Source organism: Elephas maximus, chromosome 2 (assembly GCF_024166365.1).
Source record: "Elephas maximus indicus isolate mEleMax1 chromosome 2, mEleMax1 primary haplotype, whole genome shotgun sequence".
NCBI classification, from domain to species: Eukaryota; Metazoa; Chordata; class Mammalia; order Proboscidea; family Elephantidae; genus Elephas; species Elephas maximus.
This window is the reverse complement of record NC_064820.1, coordinates 150,706,425-150,720,939: the sequence shown is the minus strand read 5'-3', so window position 1 is coordinate 150,720,939 and position 14,515 is coordinate 150,706,425. Positions and strand designations below refer to the sequence as shown.

Sequence of the window (14,515 nt, the reverse complement as noted above, 5' to 3'; positions counted from 1 at the left end):
CTAAGAGGACACTGAGGTGTTAGGAAAGTTCATCTTTGAGCATAACACCCAAGTTCTGAAGGGTGAATAAAGTTTAAATTACTCTTAGTTTCTATGATCTCAATATCTGCTCCTCCTTTCCCCCTTGTGCCCCTGGTTTCAGGGCATTGGGACAATGAACGAATTTTAACACGTCAAAATTATAACAACAATAATAGATTTACTGAGAGTTTCTCACACTTTCACATATATCATGTTATCTTCACTGAAGCTCTATATAACATTATAGAGTCCAATAAAAATTTCTTTCTTAAACAATCTTAAAGATTAATGAGAAGAAAAATGGAATCTTGAAAACATTTTTAGAATCATGAATTTGAAGCTGAAAGGGATTCTAGAGATTGTCTAGTCCGATCCTATTTTATGGATGAGGGACTGCGGTCCAGAGTGGGGAAACGAATTGTTGAAAGTCTTACTCAGCTAGGTAATAGTAGTGCGGAACCCCACCAAAGGTTCCCAGAACAGAGATGCACCTGTCTGATTTTTCTGAGGCATCAGGGAAGCTTCCGAACCAGTTTTTGTGGCGTATTTAATCAGTCACCAGTGGCTAATAGCACCAGTTTCCTCTAAGCCTCTTGGATGTGGCTGGGAGACACAGACTGGCCCCTTGCCTTTCATAAGATTATGCTTTAGTTTGAGAAAGAAGATACATGAAAAAATAATTACTCAAGACAATGTATCAGGTGTGAGCAGTGAGGACAGTACATATTGTGGCTATTTTGAAGGTGATTGGTTGTTGTTGGTACGATCAGGGAAGGTTTGATTAGGAGATGGGATAGGAGCTGGCCTCCCTGAGAAAACCAGGGTTCTGGGATTGGAGAGGTAATCCCAGGCAGGAGGAGTTAAGTTAGCCTGAGTTCAGGCTCAGTAGCTGGAGAGTGCAGGGTGTGTGAGAGATCTTTAGCTGCAGTCTGAGCCACAGCTTAAGTCAAATGTCAATACGGCAGACTCAAGGAAAGATATTTTGGGGTTTTTCATTGTGCTGTGAAATCTTTGGCCTTTCAGTGTGGCCTAGGGAGGTACATATATGCAGTATTCATTGCTGTGGTTTTCCTGCAGTAGTTTTTGGTCTCGTGTGGTCAAACAGGGTGTGTATCAGTTTCACCTATTTCTACCAACTCCCTTTTTCTAAATTCTGTGTTCTCAGTTCTATCAGGCTCTTTTCCCTAACTTCCCTCCATCTAGCAGACTCTCAAAGCTACTGTGGATTTTGGGAGGAGGAATTAGAACATGACCTGTGACCCTCGGTGAATTTCGCCAGGTGGATAAACTCCACCGCAAGCCACAGAGGGGCCTCCTCATCCCAGCAATCTGGCTAGGCTGACAGACTCATAGGCTATGGAGCAGGGGAGGGGGCGGGGGCCAATATTTCTCCGGCTAGTGAGGAACTGCCTGCGTCTTTGCGGCTTAGGCGCAGGAGGTGGGAGCCCCTGGGGCTGGTCAGTTGGCTGGTCTGGGGATGCCCAGGCAGATGCGGAGGCAGCTGGAAAAGTGGCACCGCACTCGGTTAGCTGGAACTGCCGCGGTTCCTAGGAGACCGAGGAGCTGCAAGCCTGCGGGGGAGGGGGAGCAAGTGGGTTGCTGCTTTTAGCAGCTGAAAGGGCTGCAGGGAGCTCTGGGTAAGACATTTTCTGCTGCTGCTGCTCCTGCTGCTCCTGCTCCTGCTCCTGCTGCTGCTCCTGCTCCTGCTGCTGCTGCTGCTGCGGTAGAAAGCTGCCGCGAGTAAGTCAGAGGAAGGAGAATCGAGAGGGAGGAGGTTTCAGTTGCAGCCATGCTGAATCACTGTCGCTGATCAGATCCTCCGCTGGTGCGCTGGGAGAACCAGGAGAAGCGGGAGGACTAGGGAACAGGACCAGGGTCCCCGGGCGCATGCAGAGTTCACCGGCTACCACCCCGGCTGGGCCTCGCACAATGGAGGGTGAAAGGTATGTGTGTGTACGTGTGTGTTGTGTGTCAATGTGTGTTCGTGGTGCAGCCGTCAGCTTTTGTGTTTGCATTCGCCGGGCAGGGTTGGAAGACCTGGCCACTGATGGATCCCAAGGGGCAGGAGAGTCAGAGTAGGGAAGCCCCTTTCCAAGCCCACCCTTTCGAAGCCCACCCTTTCCAGAGGTTGACTCTCCAGAGAGCTGGCTTCCGCAAAAGCAAGAATGGGTTTGCTGGGTAGCAGAGCACCCTGAGAGAAGGGACTTCCTGGCTAGTGTTGAGGAATAGTTTCTGCATGGGCTGAATCAGGGTTACCTTTCTCAAGCTGCTTCAAGGAGGCGTTTCCTTTTCCTGGCTCCTTTCCCGGGGTGGTTTTTCTTTGGTGCGGGATGTTTTTGATGTCAGAGCGGGGCTGGCCTGGCATAGACTGCTTGGGTTTTCACAGTGAGGTGCTGAAATTTTCAGCACGCATGTCTTGCTGGTGTCTTTCCTAGAAGTGTGCCTGTGTACACGCACGCATTTAGGAAAGAGGGAGAGAAACTCATTAAGAAGACACTTGCTCTGAATTGAGCTTCATTTGTATTGAAAAGTTTATGAATGGCAGTAGAAGGTGTGTATTTTAGAGGAACTTTTGTTCCTATTAGGGGCTTCTTCTGAGATAGGACTCAGCTGAAGGAATTTTAAGTATTTGGGTTGAACTGGATCTAAGTATCCACGGTTTGTTTCCTGGCAGGCATATGCATATATACATTTCAAACTCTTCTCTTAGGATCTGATTTTTGCATTGTGAAAATGTGATCAGTGCAGGTCTGTCTATGATGGGCTAAAACATCTCTTGATTGCTAGCCTCTTCATTTTGTGGGTCTGCCTGCGGCTGGTAGGGAACAAGGCTTGCCATTTTCCTTGAGGAGAGAAGACTGCAGGGAAGGGTCAGGCCACAGTGGTGCATCAGAGATGCCTGTTTGATGCAGACAATAACTGGGTGGTTAAATGATAATTCAACTAAGTCAACACTGTCTGGAGAGTACCTCAATGAACACTTTCCTGTGCGTAGGTTGCCCCTGACTCCTGCATCTCCTGGGAAAGAGTGAGGCAATTAAGCATCTCTAGACCTTTTTTAGACCTTATTAGAACTGGCATGATTGTTGGATGTCATATTCTCCCCTGTCTGAAGAAGCTCCAGGGATTGTGTTTGTTGATATGACTCCCGCAGGAAGAGTCTGGGACTGCTCAGACTGAGTGGGCTGCTGGCGTACCTCTCCCAGGTGCTCTTTGCAACAAGAGCTTAGTGCTGTACTCCATGTGGCCTGCCAGGCAGCCCATCATCTGAAGTCCTGTTCCTAAGCCTGGGGCAGAGGTGGACAGTGTCCTCACCTTCTGTTATTGGTCTGGTAACTAGCAGAAGGGTAGGGATGTTGTGATGGAGATTTAAAGGGTTCCTGACTTTTTGAGGTCGTCAGTTCTAATCCACCAGCTGCTCCCTGGAAACTCTGTGGGGGCAGTTCTACTCTGTTCTATAGATTCACTATGAGTTGGAATCTACTCAATGGCAACAGGTTTGCTTTTTGGTTTTGGACTGCCTATTTGCTTTACTCATGGCTCATTGGGGCTGAAAGGCCCTTGTGGGACTGGCAGCAGCTGACCAGAAGTGATATAAGTATTGCTTCTCAAGCATTTTTTGAGCACAGCATTTCTATGTTTAGAAATGTAATACAACACTATCCCCAAGGAGCTGTCTCATTCTTCAGCACCCTGGTGCCTCTCAGCTAGGATGGCTTTAGAACACCTGATTGCACATGTTCTTTTGCTTTTCCTCTACTGCTGGTTAGCTCTTAGGAGCCAAGTACATCTGCTGGAGGCAGAGACAGGACAAGAAATTCAAACCGAGCAGTTTCCAGTGTTCACCAGTTCACCCAGCTCACTGTCATTTGTTCCCACTCCAAGATCGGCTTATGGTGCCAGACATTCAAGTCTTATGAAATCTGGCTCCTGTCTCCATTCCCGCTGCTCACCCACACCCCCTCTTAGTTCTAGCAGGCTCTTGCCCAGTATACTACTACATCCAGCCCCAGAGCCTTAGCTCCTAGAGTTCCTCTTGCCAGGAATGCCTTTCCCTTCCTCTAATCTAATAGTTATCCCTCTATCAAGGGTGTCTTGAAATTCCACTTTGTCTTGGAAAAGTCAGATTTTCTAGTCCTGGCTGATGTGCCTCCCTATTTCAGTACTTCTGATTTGTATCTCATAGTTGGATGCTGAGTAATGGGCCTACCAGATCTTTTTGTGCTTTTGTTTCACATATCTTACAAGTCTCCCAAACTTGGAAACAGGTCCTTAAAGGCAAAGATGATGCCTTGTACCTCTGAATATGCCTCATTGACCACTGTGGGGCTGCACATGTAGTAGGTGCTGGATAATTATTTGGTGATTAACTGATAACTTCTATGGACTGCTCTGATAATTAAAAAGAAAGCTGGTGAGAAAAGAGATGAAAACCGTTAGCAAACAGATTCATCCTTATTATTTCAGTATGGGTAATTGACCCTATGGAATGCTTTGAGGTAGGGGCAGAATGGGGTGGGGGGAGGAAGTAGTCTCGTCTTACAAGTTCCCTAGGAAACCTAGGGCCAGCGAAGCCAAATGACTGGCCTAGGATCACATGGCCAAACTCCAGGGACTGGAGGGATCCTGAATCTGGTGCTTGTTTCATACTTAACTTGCTAAGGCTTAATTGGGGCTGTTTTTAAGCATTATACATCTTAAGTCAAGAAATTTCTAATGAGCAATTTTCTTTTTTTTGCCACGAGGGTATGAAAATAACTTCTACCTTGAAAGGCTATTAGTTAAAAGCACAGTCTTTGGAGTAACACAGAACTAATAGTGAATCTATTTATAAGCTGAATGACCTTGAGTGTGTCACCGTTTTTCAGAACTAATTTTTCTCTTCTGGGTAAGGGGGGTGGTTAGTAACTACCTATACCTCGTAGAGTTGTGAAGATTAAATGAGATAATATGTGTAAAACACGTAGTAAAGTTTTTCTGGCATGGAGTTGACCACTTAGTAAATGGTAGCTGCTGTTATCATCGGTGTCTATTGCCCTGTCATACCATATGAGCCACTGTTAGGATATTAACCAAGGCATATTTTAGAGTTTTCCGGTATGTATCACCCCAAGCAGTTTATGAGGGACCATTCCCATGAGAAAATTAGGGCAAGCTTATCAGGCCATCATTCTTCTTTCCTAAACTGTCTCCTCACAGTAAGAAACCATAGAGGGCTTGGCATTTCTTCTTCTAGGTTTCACCAAAATCTACTTTACTCCTCTTTTTTTTATAGACCCCTGAGGCATGTTTTAGTGGTTTGGAACCATGAGCTTCATATTACCTTCGTTCAGGCCAAAATCTTAAGAACTTGTGAATTTGAGCTAACCCTATCTCCCCAGCTCTCTACTGGACCTTCTGATGCTAAGTCTTCTCCAGTTCCCTCTGTGGGAGAATTGCTGTGACTTTAGTAGCTGGAGGAAGGTGACTTTGTCTTCTGTTTTGTAAAGGGAAAGAGTCTCTGGCTCTCAGCTACAATTATAAATGTGTGTGTGTGTATGTGTGTAGAGCAGGTAGACATTGAAAACGACAGGTGCCCTTGCTATTAGGATTTTATTTCAGTTCTGGGAATCAACCATGTGGATGGATTTAAATAAAACTTGAGGTCCAGCTTCCAGGAGACCTCTAAGAGTTGCAAAGAAGCACAAATTTTGGAAGAAGCATCGTAAAAAGGGGAAGATGGTTGTCCATTTTTCTTAAAAGTGTGGTCGTGGTGGTTTTTTCATTGGAAGCATAAGGATGCCTCTACTTGAGAGTGGTAGCATGTGCCCAGTACTATGCTGTGAATTTGTGTGAGAAGTCCCCACAGGGAGCGAGTGGAAATAAATGGCTTGTCCTTAATGAGGAGAGCCTGTTCCTGGATCTCAGGTAGCTTCTGAGCCTAAAGGAGCTTATCTTTTCACCTTTGATCCAGGAATAGGTAGATCATATTTTTCAAGAAGACATGACCTGGGAAGTTGATGCCGAGTTTTGCAATACCAGGTAAGTAAAATGCCGGCAAGACCCAGGGAAGTGCAAGTGTTGAGCAACATAAACTTTCTCTATTCCCACTGTAAAGTCACTTAGTCCTCCCCCACCCCTAGAAGTCATGGGTAGAAACTTTTGTAGAAATTTTTGGGCATCACTGCTGCTTCAAGCAGATGTGCATTTCAGCCATGATAATTGAAACCAAATTTTCCATTTTGGAAATACTTTTTTGGCATATAGTAAGGTTTCCAACTGCAAAAACAGTCAGTGAAAGAAATGTCTTAATATCCTGACACCCAGATTTGGGTTTTTAGGATTTCGCTTGCGAAGTTTTAGATTATCAGACAGATCCAGACAAGAACATTTGTGTATAAGTTTTCTAAAGCAAGTGCTTTATTTGATGAAATTTTCCACAGTAGAACTGACCTAATTTTTTTTTTCTTTAAATTTCTGGATGAATCCTAAAACTAGGTTAAACTGAACAGAACATTAATAAACTATGTTAAAAAAATAACTTAAACATAGTTTATTCTTAGATTTTTCATATTAAATAAGTTCAATATCTCTTAAATTAGAATTCTGTAACTTTTTATAATATGTAAGGATTTTCAGACTGTTTCAGCATGACTTCCCTGGACTTTTATGAACTTATAAATGTCTACTGTAACCTATCAAAACCATACACGTGGAAGAGCTCAGCTCTCTATAAGCTTGGCTTCCAAAGCGCCACATAATGAGGGGCGTGTTTTCTTTTAGTCTTTCTCTCTTCTTGCCTAATTCTGTCTGAGCTCAAGTGTTTCTTAGGTTTTTACATTTGTAGACAACCCACTTAAGAGTTTTTGCCCTCGGGGTTTTGAACAAAGCAGTCTGTAAATCCGACCCTTAGGAATGTGATTAGTAACATACTTGTTCTTGAGCTTGTTTATGAAGGAGCGCTTTGTAGGGATGGCAACAACTGTCAGCCGACTTCCATAAATTGTGATTGGCCTATATGAAATTGGAAATTCCAAATTTAGTACAATTAATGGTATCGATTCCAATAACCATTGCAGTTTCCCACAATCAGTGGAATGAGGAAGGGCTATATTGCAGGCCCTAGAGCATTCATTCCCCCTCCCCTCCCCAAATTTGGTCTAGTTTGGCCACAAAGTGAAGAATCCTGGGCATGAGAGGTAAGGATTGAGTACCCCTTGGCCTGATGATCTGTAGACATTATCCTAAGTCAGTGGATATTGTTATTAAGAGCATCGCTCCTGGAGTTAGATAGAACGGGATTTGAGTGCCAGTTCTGCACTGACTAGCTATGTGGGACTTCCAAACAAGTTCTATCTCAGTGCCTCAGGAGATGATAGTACCTACCCCATCAGGTTGTTCTGAAGATAAAATGAGATAATGGAAGTAACCAAAAAACCTGTTGCTGTCATGTGGTCAACTTTCAGTAAATGTCAACTGTTATTGTCAGGCTATAGTTTACTGATGTGTATCTTCTTTGTGTCCATGTGGGCTATTCCAGCGAGTCAGCCTGATGCTGTGACCTGAAGTGATACCACTGAAAGAGTATGAAAAGTATCTGGCTCGGTGGCAGCCTGTGTATAGATGGTATCTCTTGATGGCAGGATTGTGCCATTAAGTCCTGAATCCTGTTGCCTGGACATCTTCAAGTGCAAAGTCCTTCATTAATCTGGAAGTAGAAATCTAAATTTGGTCATATTGGCCTTGAACTTTAGGGTTGCTAGATCTCTAGTTTTCCCAGGGCCCTGTAGGTTCAGAAATCCTGTCTTAACTTGGAAGCGCCACCCAACTTGGAAAAGCAGAGCCATGCTAATGAATTCACAAGAACCTAAAGCTCAACAGTCAGAATGCCAGTTTATTTATTTGCAGTGAAAACTATTACTGACAAGATATTCTTGAGGTCCTGATACCACTTTCTTTCTCCCTGAAAGAAAACCATGGGGGAGACCAAATTGATCAAAAGGCTGCATAGTGAGGTGTAGGGACTGAGTTATGGTCAAGCTCCGAAGTAGGGATGTGACCTGAGACTGAACCAAATGACTAGGTCTGATGATTAAATCATTTTCTTTCCTAGATAGTGTGGGATGGTGTTATGAATTGTGTCCCCCCAAAACGTGTGTTGCCTTGGCTAGGCCATGATTCCCAGCATTTGTGGTTGTCCACCATCTTGTCATCTGATGTGATTCTCCTATGTGTTGTAAATCCTACCTCTATGATGTTAATTAGGCAGGGTTACAGGCAGTTAATGTTAATGAGGCAGGACTCAATCTACAAGATTAGGTTGTGTTTTAAGTCAATCTCTTTTGAGATATAAAAGAGAGAAGCAAGCAGAGAGACATGGGGACCTCATACCACCAAGAAACGAGAGCCAGGAGAATAGCACACCCTTTGGACCTGGGGTCTCTGTGCTGAGAAGCTCCTTGACCAGGGGAGGATTGATGACAAGGACCTTCCCCTACAGCCAACAGAGAGAAAAAGCCTTTCCCTGGAGCTGGCATCCTGAATTCGGACTTCTTAGACTCCTAGGCTTTGAGTGAATAAATTTCTCTTTGTTAAAGCCGCCCACTTTTGGTATTTCTGCTATAGCAGCACTAGATGACTAAGACAGATGGGTTGAGCCAAAGCCTTTCTTAGTCTGATTCGTATATTTCGGTTATCCCTTTCGAAAGGACACTTTCATTGTTGAGGGATTTTAATGCATTCACCATAGTCGTACTCTGGCTCAAAGTTATTTGTCCTTGTTTAGGTGACTTTGCCTCTCTTTACTCTGTCTCATCTGTAGCTTGAACGTAATATGCTTGGACCCCATACAGTCCAGGGCCCCATACAGTCCAGTGTCTGTATGGATTCAACTCTAAAGAAGTACAGTTCATAGCTGTCTGAATTTTATTTGACTTCCTTGAAGACTTTCAGAGGGGATATAGCCTATAAACTTCAAAAGCATTTCTCAGGTTCCCTTTCCTCTCCTCCCCATTCTGTCATACCCTGGATTCTCTGTAGCTACTCGTTTGTCAGATCCCCCAAACACTTATGCACATTCAGTCTGCGCAGAGGCTTTTTTGTCTCATGTTCTTCTGACATCTTTTTTCGTGTCCCTTCATTTCCACTCATTGCCTGAATTTTCCTCAGCAACGCAAAGAGTCTAAGAACTGACACAGTAAGCTGCAACCCTTTTTCCTTTCCTTCCTCTTCTCTAGTTGATGTTGGTTCTTTCTTCTTGTCATTCTCCTGATTCTGTATTATCATTATGGGGGACTGGACTGGCTAAAGAAGTTGATGGAAGAAGAGAATGGGAGAAGGGAAGCTGAGGGAGACAAAGCCATAATTATTTTTAATGAAGGGAAGTAGGGAAAGACGTAATAGTCAATAGTTACACTTTACTTTTTTATCCATCCATTTAGTTAACCTATTATGTGTCAGGGACAAAGAATACAGACAGAAGTAAGACACCATCCTGGACCTCATGGAGCTCACATCCTAGTGGGGGCAGTGATGTGCTGGAGCCAACATTTACCTAATTGCAAGAGCTGATTGTTAATTTTTCAGGATTTTGTGAGCCATTTATTAAACACAGCCAATATTAAAAATTAAATTATATAAACATAAATAAATGGATTATATTTTAAAATATAATAAATACTCAAAAATCATCACTTCCTAATTATTTTACTATTATTTCTGCCTTTGAGGCTATGTTTTATATCTATATGGTGGAAATACTATAAAATGATATAATGTGGCTGTAAACCTTTACCCAGCTCCACATGTTTCTGTGGTATCACATTGGTAGTTTGAAATTTGTGATGGTGAGAAATTGGCAAATGCCACAAATTAAGGCTTCCTGTCCCCAACCAACTCTTAAACATTTATAACCACAGGCTGAGTAGGGGAGGCAGATAAGTAAGAGGTAATTACTATAATACAGAGGGAAGCACAGAGTCCTGTGGGAACACAGAAGAGGGGAACCTAATCTAGTGGATAGTGGAGAGTAATGGGGAAGGCTTCTGGAAGAGGACTGAACGGCATGTAGAAACTACCTAGACACATGAAGAGTGGGTAGAGATTGAAAATGTTTTTCACACAGACAAAGCCACACCAGGCAGAAGAGCCTGTGTATTTAGGCAATTGCAAGTATTTTAATACTATGGTAATGAAAAGTGTGTAGGGCAATTATTGGGTTATGAATGGCTGGGCTAAGTCTTTGAGACTTATTCTGAATTTAGTGAGGAACCAGTGAGAGGCTTCAAGAACATGCCTCCATCACACTCACATTCTGTAAAGGTCACTCTGGATTCTGGTAAAAAGTTATTATAGTAATCCAGGCAAGAGACCACGGTGACCTGCACTGCGGTTGTGGTAGTAGTAACTGTGAGAAGGGAATGGGATGAAGAGATATTAAAGGCCAGAACTGATAAAAGTGGTACCTGTATGTGAGAGATGTGAAGGACAGCAGGAAGAAGATTTCAAGGATGACATTCCAGTTTCTGGCTTAGATAGGTGAGTGGGTGGTTGCCTATGCCACCGAGATAGAGAATACAGAAGATTAAGCTTGAAGGAAGGTAGACAACATCGGTTTTGAATATATTGAGTACAAAATCTAGGAGGGGAAGTCATGTGAGGCATTGGATATGTGGATCTAGAATTTAGAGGGTAGGTGTGGGCAGGAGAAAAGGCTTTGGAGATGGTGTGATGTGAGAACAAGGCCTGGTATTTAGAGCTTATATATTTTTATAACATTTATAATTCATATTTTATATACATTATGATTTATTACTTAACTTTGAAGGCCAACCCTACTTTTGTTTTAATTGTTGGGGGTAGGGGCAGTGGTTGGGACAGGCTATCCCAGTCTATTTTAGAATCTGTCACTTGCAAGGACAAATGAAGTTTTTAGGTTAGAGTTCATTGGTGACAAATAATTAGTGAGGGCCTGAGATGGGCCTTGCTTTATCCTGGGCAGGCTAAGTCATACAAAGAGTCCTCAGACATGGTCCTTTTCCTCCAGGAATGTCAAATCTAGTGCTGCGGGCGGGGAGGGGGGGGGGGGAGGGGGACTGTGGTTAGATTTGTACTATGAAAAAGTAATCAAACACAGGGCAGTGTTCTATGTGTCAACGATTTATAGGCCAGAAATACTAGGGGAATTAAGGGAAAGAAGACATCACTTAGGATTGAAGTATTTAGAGGGCTTCATAGAAGAAGCAAAACTTAACTGACCCTTGAGGAACAGGTATTTAGATTATGAAACAGGGAGAGGAAGGGGGAATCTATTTGCAGTAGATGGTTCATCTAAGAGGTACTCAGTAAATATTTGAGTAAATGAGAGATAAGACTGGCATTTAGGTTTGATCCAAGTCAAGGAGGACCTTTAATAGTAGGCAAGAATCATCTCTATTCTGTAGGCTGGTGGTTTTTCAGCTTTTGAGCTATAGAGTCCTTTGAAAGGGAATCTTACATGGACCTTCAATGCATAAAACAAATTGAAGCTGAGGGCTCTGAATGAGCATCTGGCTTATAACCCTCATGGCTCCTGAAGAGACTTCCATGAACATCTAGGGCTCAGCGGACCCAAAACTGTAGATAGTGAGGATCTAAAAGACAAGATCAAAGTAATCATTTAGAAAGATCAGTTTGGCAGTGGTACGCAGGAAGCGCTTGGAGGGAGAGCATCTAGAATGGGGAACAGCAAGTAGGAGGCCGCTATAATGGTCTAAACCAAAAACAAACAAACAACAACAACAAAAAAAAATTGCCATCGAGTCAAGTCTGACTCATAGTGACCCTATAGGACAGAGTAGAACTGCCTTATAGGGTTTCCAAGGAACAGCTGGTGGATTAGAACTGCCAAACTTTTGGTTAGCTGCTGAGCTCTTAACCACTGCTCCACCAGGGCTCTGTAATTTTTTAGGAATGGGAAAAGAGAGGCAGAGATTCCAGGGATGAAGGGCCAGCTAGGGGAGCTATGCCTATCCTTATGGCTATGATCCTAACTATCTCACATGTATGACTTCTTAAATGGGATCAGTGGGTATCTGTGAGAATATGAGGTACATCTGAGCTAACTTCCAATACTTTCTGTGGACTATTGAGGTGGTTGCTGGCATTTTTATCTGCTAGGCTAGAGGAATCATTCACTGGATTGAGGGCTCCAGTAGTCGTTCATATCTGGTGGTTTGACAAAGTCGATTAGTTTGATGTGTTCTGATTCTGCTGTAGTTTATGTAGAAAGTTGATTAGATGACCATTTCTGTATATTTCTTTAGGAAAGAGCAAGGGTTTTGCCTGGCTCATACTTTCTAACAACATCTGTGGTTAGTGACCCATTTGAATCTTAAGTATGGCTCACTTTGAATGTCACTGCAACTCTGGGCACAGATGAAATCTTTGTTCAGCAGCCAGAGCTTCAGGCCCAGTGAGAAGGGCATAAATAAATTGACATTAACTATGGAGAGAAAGAAAAGACCAAAATGAATGTCAGAAGAGACTCTGAAACTTGCTCCTGAACTTCGAGTAGCTAAAACAAAAGGAAGAAATGATGAAGTAAAAGAACCGAACAGAAGATTTCAAAGGGTGGCTTGAGAAGACAAAGTAAAGTATTATAATGACATATGCAAAGTATTGAAGATAGAAAACCAAAAGGGAGGAACACACTTGGCACATCTCAAGCTGAAAGAACTGAAGAAAAAATTCAAGCCTCAAGTTGCAACAGTGAAGGATTCTACGGGGAAAATATTAAACGATGCAGGAAGCATCAAAAGAAGATGGAAGGAATACACAGAGCCATTATACCAGAAAGAATTAGTCAATGTTCAACCATTTCAGGAGGTAAACTATGATCAGGAACTGATGGTACTGAAGAAAGAGGTCCAGGCTGCACTGAAAGCATTGGTGAAAAACAAGGCTCCAGGAATTGACAGAATATCAGTTGAGCTGTTTCAACAGATGGGTGCAGCGCTGGAAGTGCTCACTCATCTATGCCAAGGAATTCGGAAGAAGCTAACTGGCCACCTACTGCCAGAGATCCATATTTATGCCTATTTCCAAGAAAGGTGATCCAACTGAATGCAGAAATTACTGAACAATATTAGTAATACCACACACAAGCAAAATTTTGCTGAAGATTATTCAGAAGCAGCTGCAGCAGTATATCGACAGGGAATTGCCAGAAATTCAAGCCAGATTCAGAAGAGGATGTGGAACTAGGAATATCATTGCTGATGTCAGATGGATCCTGGCTGAATGTATTCTCTAATACCAGAAGGATGTTTGCCTGTGTTTTATTGACTCTGCAAAGGCATTCGACTGTGTGGATCATAACAAATTATGGATAACATTGTGAAGAATGGGAATTCCAAAACACTTAATTGTGCCTATGAGGAACCTGTATATAGATTGAGAGGCTGCTGGTTGAACAGAACAAGGGGATACTGATTGGTTTAAAGTCAGGAAAGGTGTGCGTCAGGGTTGTATCCTTTCACCAAACCTATTCAATCTGTATGCTGAGCAAATAATCCAAGAAGCTGGACTCTGTGAAGAACAGGGCATTAAGATTGGAAGAAGATGCATTAACAGCCTGCATTGTGCAGATGACACAAGCTTGCTTGCTGAAAGTGAAGAGGACTTGAAGCACTTACTAATGAAGATCAAAGACCACAGCCTTCAGTAGGGATTATACCTCAACATAAAGAAAACAAAAGTCCTCACAACTGGACCAATAAGCAACATCATGATAAACAGAGAAAAGATCGGGGTTATCAAGGATTTCATTTTACTTGGATCCACAATCAACAGCCGTGGAAGCAGTAGTCAAGAAATCAAAAGACGCATTGCATTGGGCAAATTGCTGCAAAATACCTCTTTAAAGTGTTGAAAAGCAAAGATGTCACCTTGAGGACTAAGGTGCTCCAGACCAAAGCCACGGTGTTTTCAATCACCTCAAATGCATGAGAAAGCTGGATAATGAATAAGGAAGACTGAAGAAGAATTGACACCTTTGAATTGTGGTGTTGGCGAAGAATATTGAATATACCATGGACTGCCAAAAGAATGAGCAGCCTGTCTTGGAAAAAAGTATAGCCAGAATGCTCACTAGAAGCAAGGATGGTGAGACTTCATCTCACATACTTTGGACATTTTATCAGAAGGGACCACTCCCTGAAGAAGGACATCATGCTTGGTAGAAGGTCAGCAAAAAAGAAGAAGACCCTGGACAAGATGGATTGACACAGTGACTGCAATGATGAGCTGAAGCATGGCAACGATTGTGAGGATGACGCAGGACCCAGCAGTGTTTCATTCTGTTGTGTATAGGGTCGCTATCAGTCAGAACCCACTCAATGGCACCTAACAACAACATGGCGGGAGAATTTGGTTGGCTGCACACCTCTTGTTAGATCATGAAACCCTGAAGGCTGAATTACCTCAGTTGGGCTGTGTGGAGATTCCTGAATCCCTCTTTAGTTTCAACCATTTTGTG

The 14,515-nt window shown here is 43.0% G+C and overlaps 1 protein-coding gene across 2 annotated transcripts in view; it reads left to right on the top strand.

The window, feature by feature from the left end:
• The first annotated feature begins 1,338 nt into the window (after nucleotides 1-1,338).
• Nucleotides 1,339-14,515, top strand: part of KLHL3 (kelch like family member 3) — a 135,929-nt gene continuing 122,752 nt past the window's right edge. For both annotated transcript variants that reach the window (XM_049873707.1, XM_049873706.1), the window contains exon 1: nucleotides 1,339-1,964. In XM_049873707.1, the coding sequence (XP_049729664.1) occupies nucleotides 1,909-1,964 (56 nt within the window). In that variant the 5' untranslated portion in view covers nucleotides 1,339-1,908. The remainder of the gene's footprint in view (nucleotides 1,965-14,515) is intronic.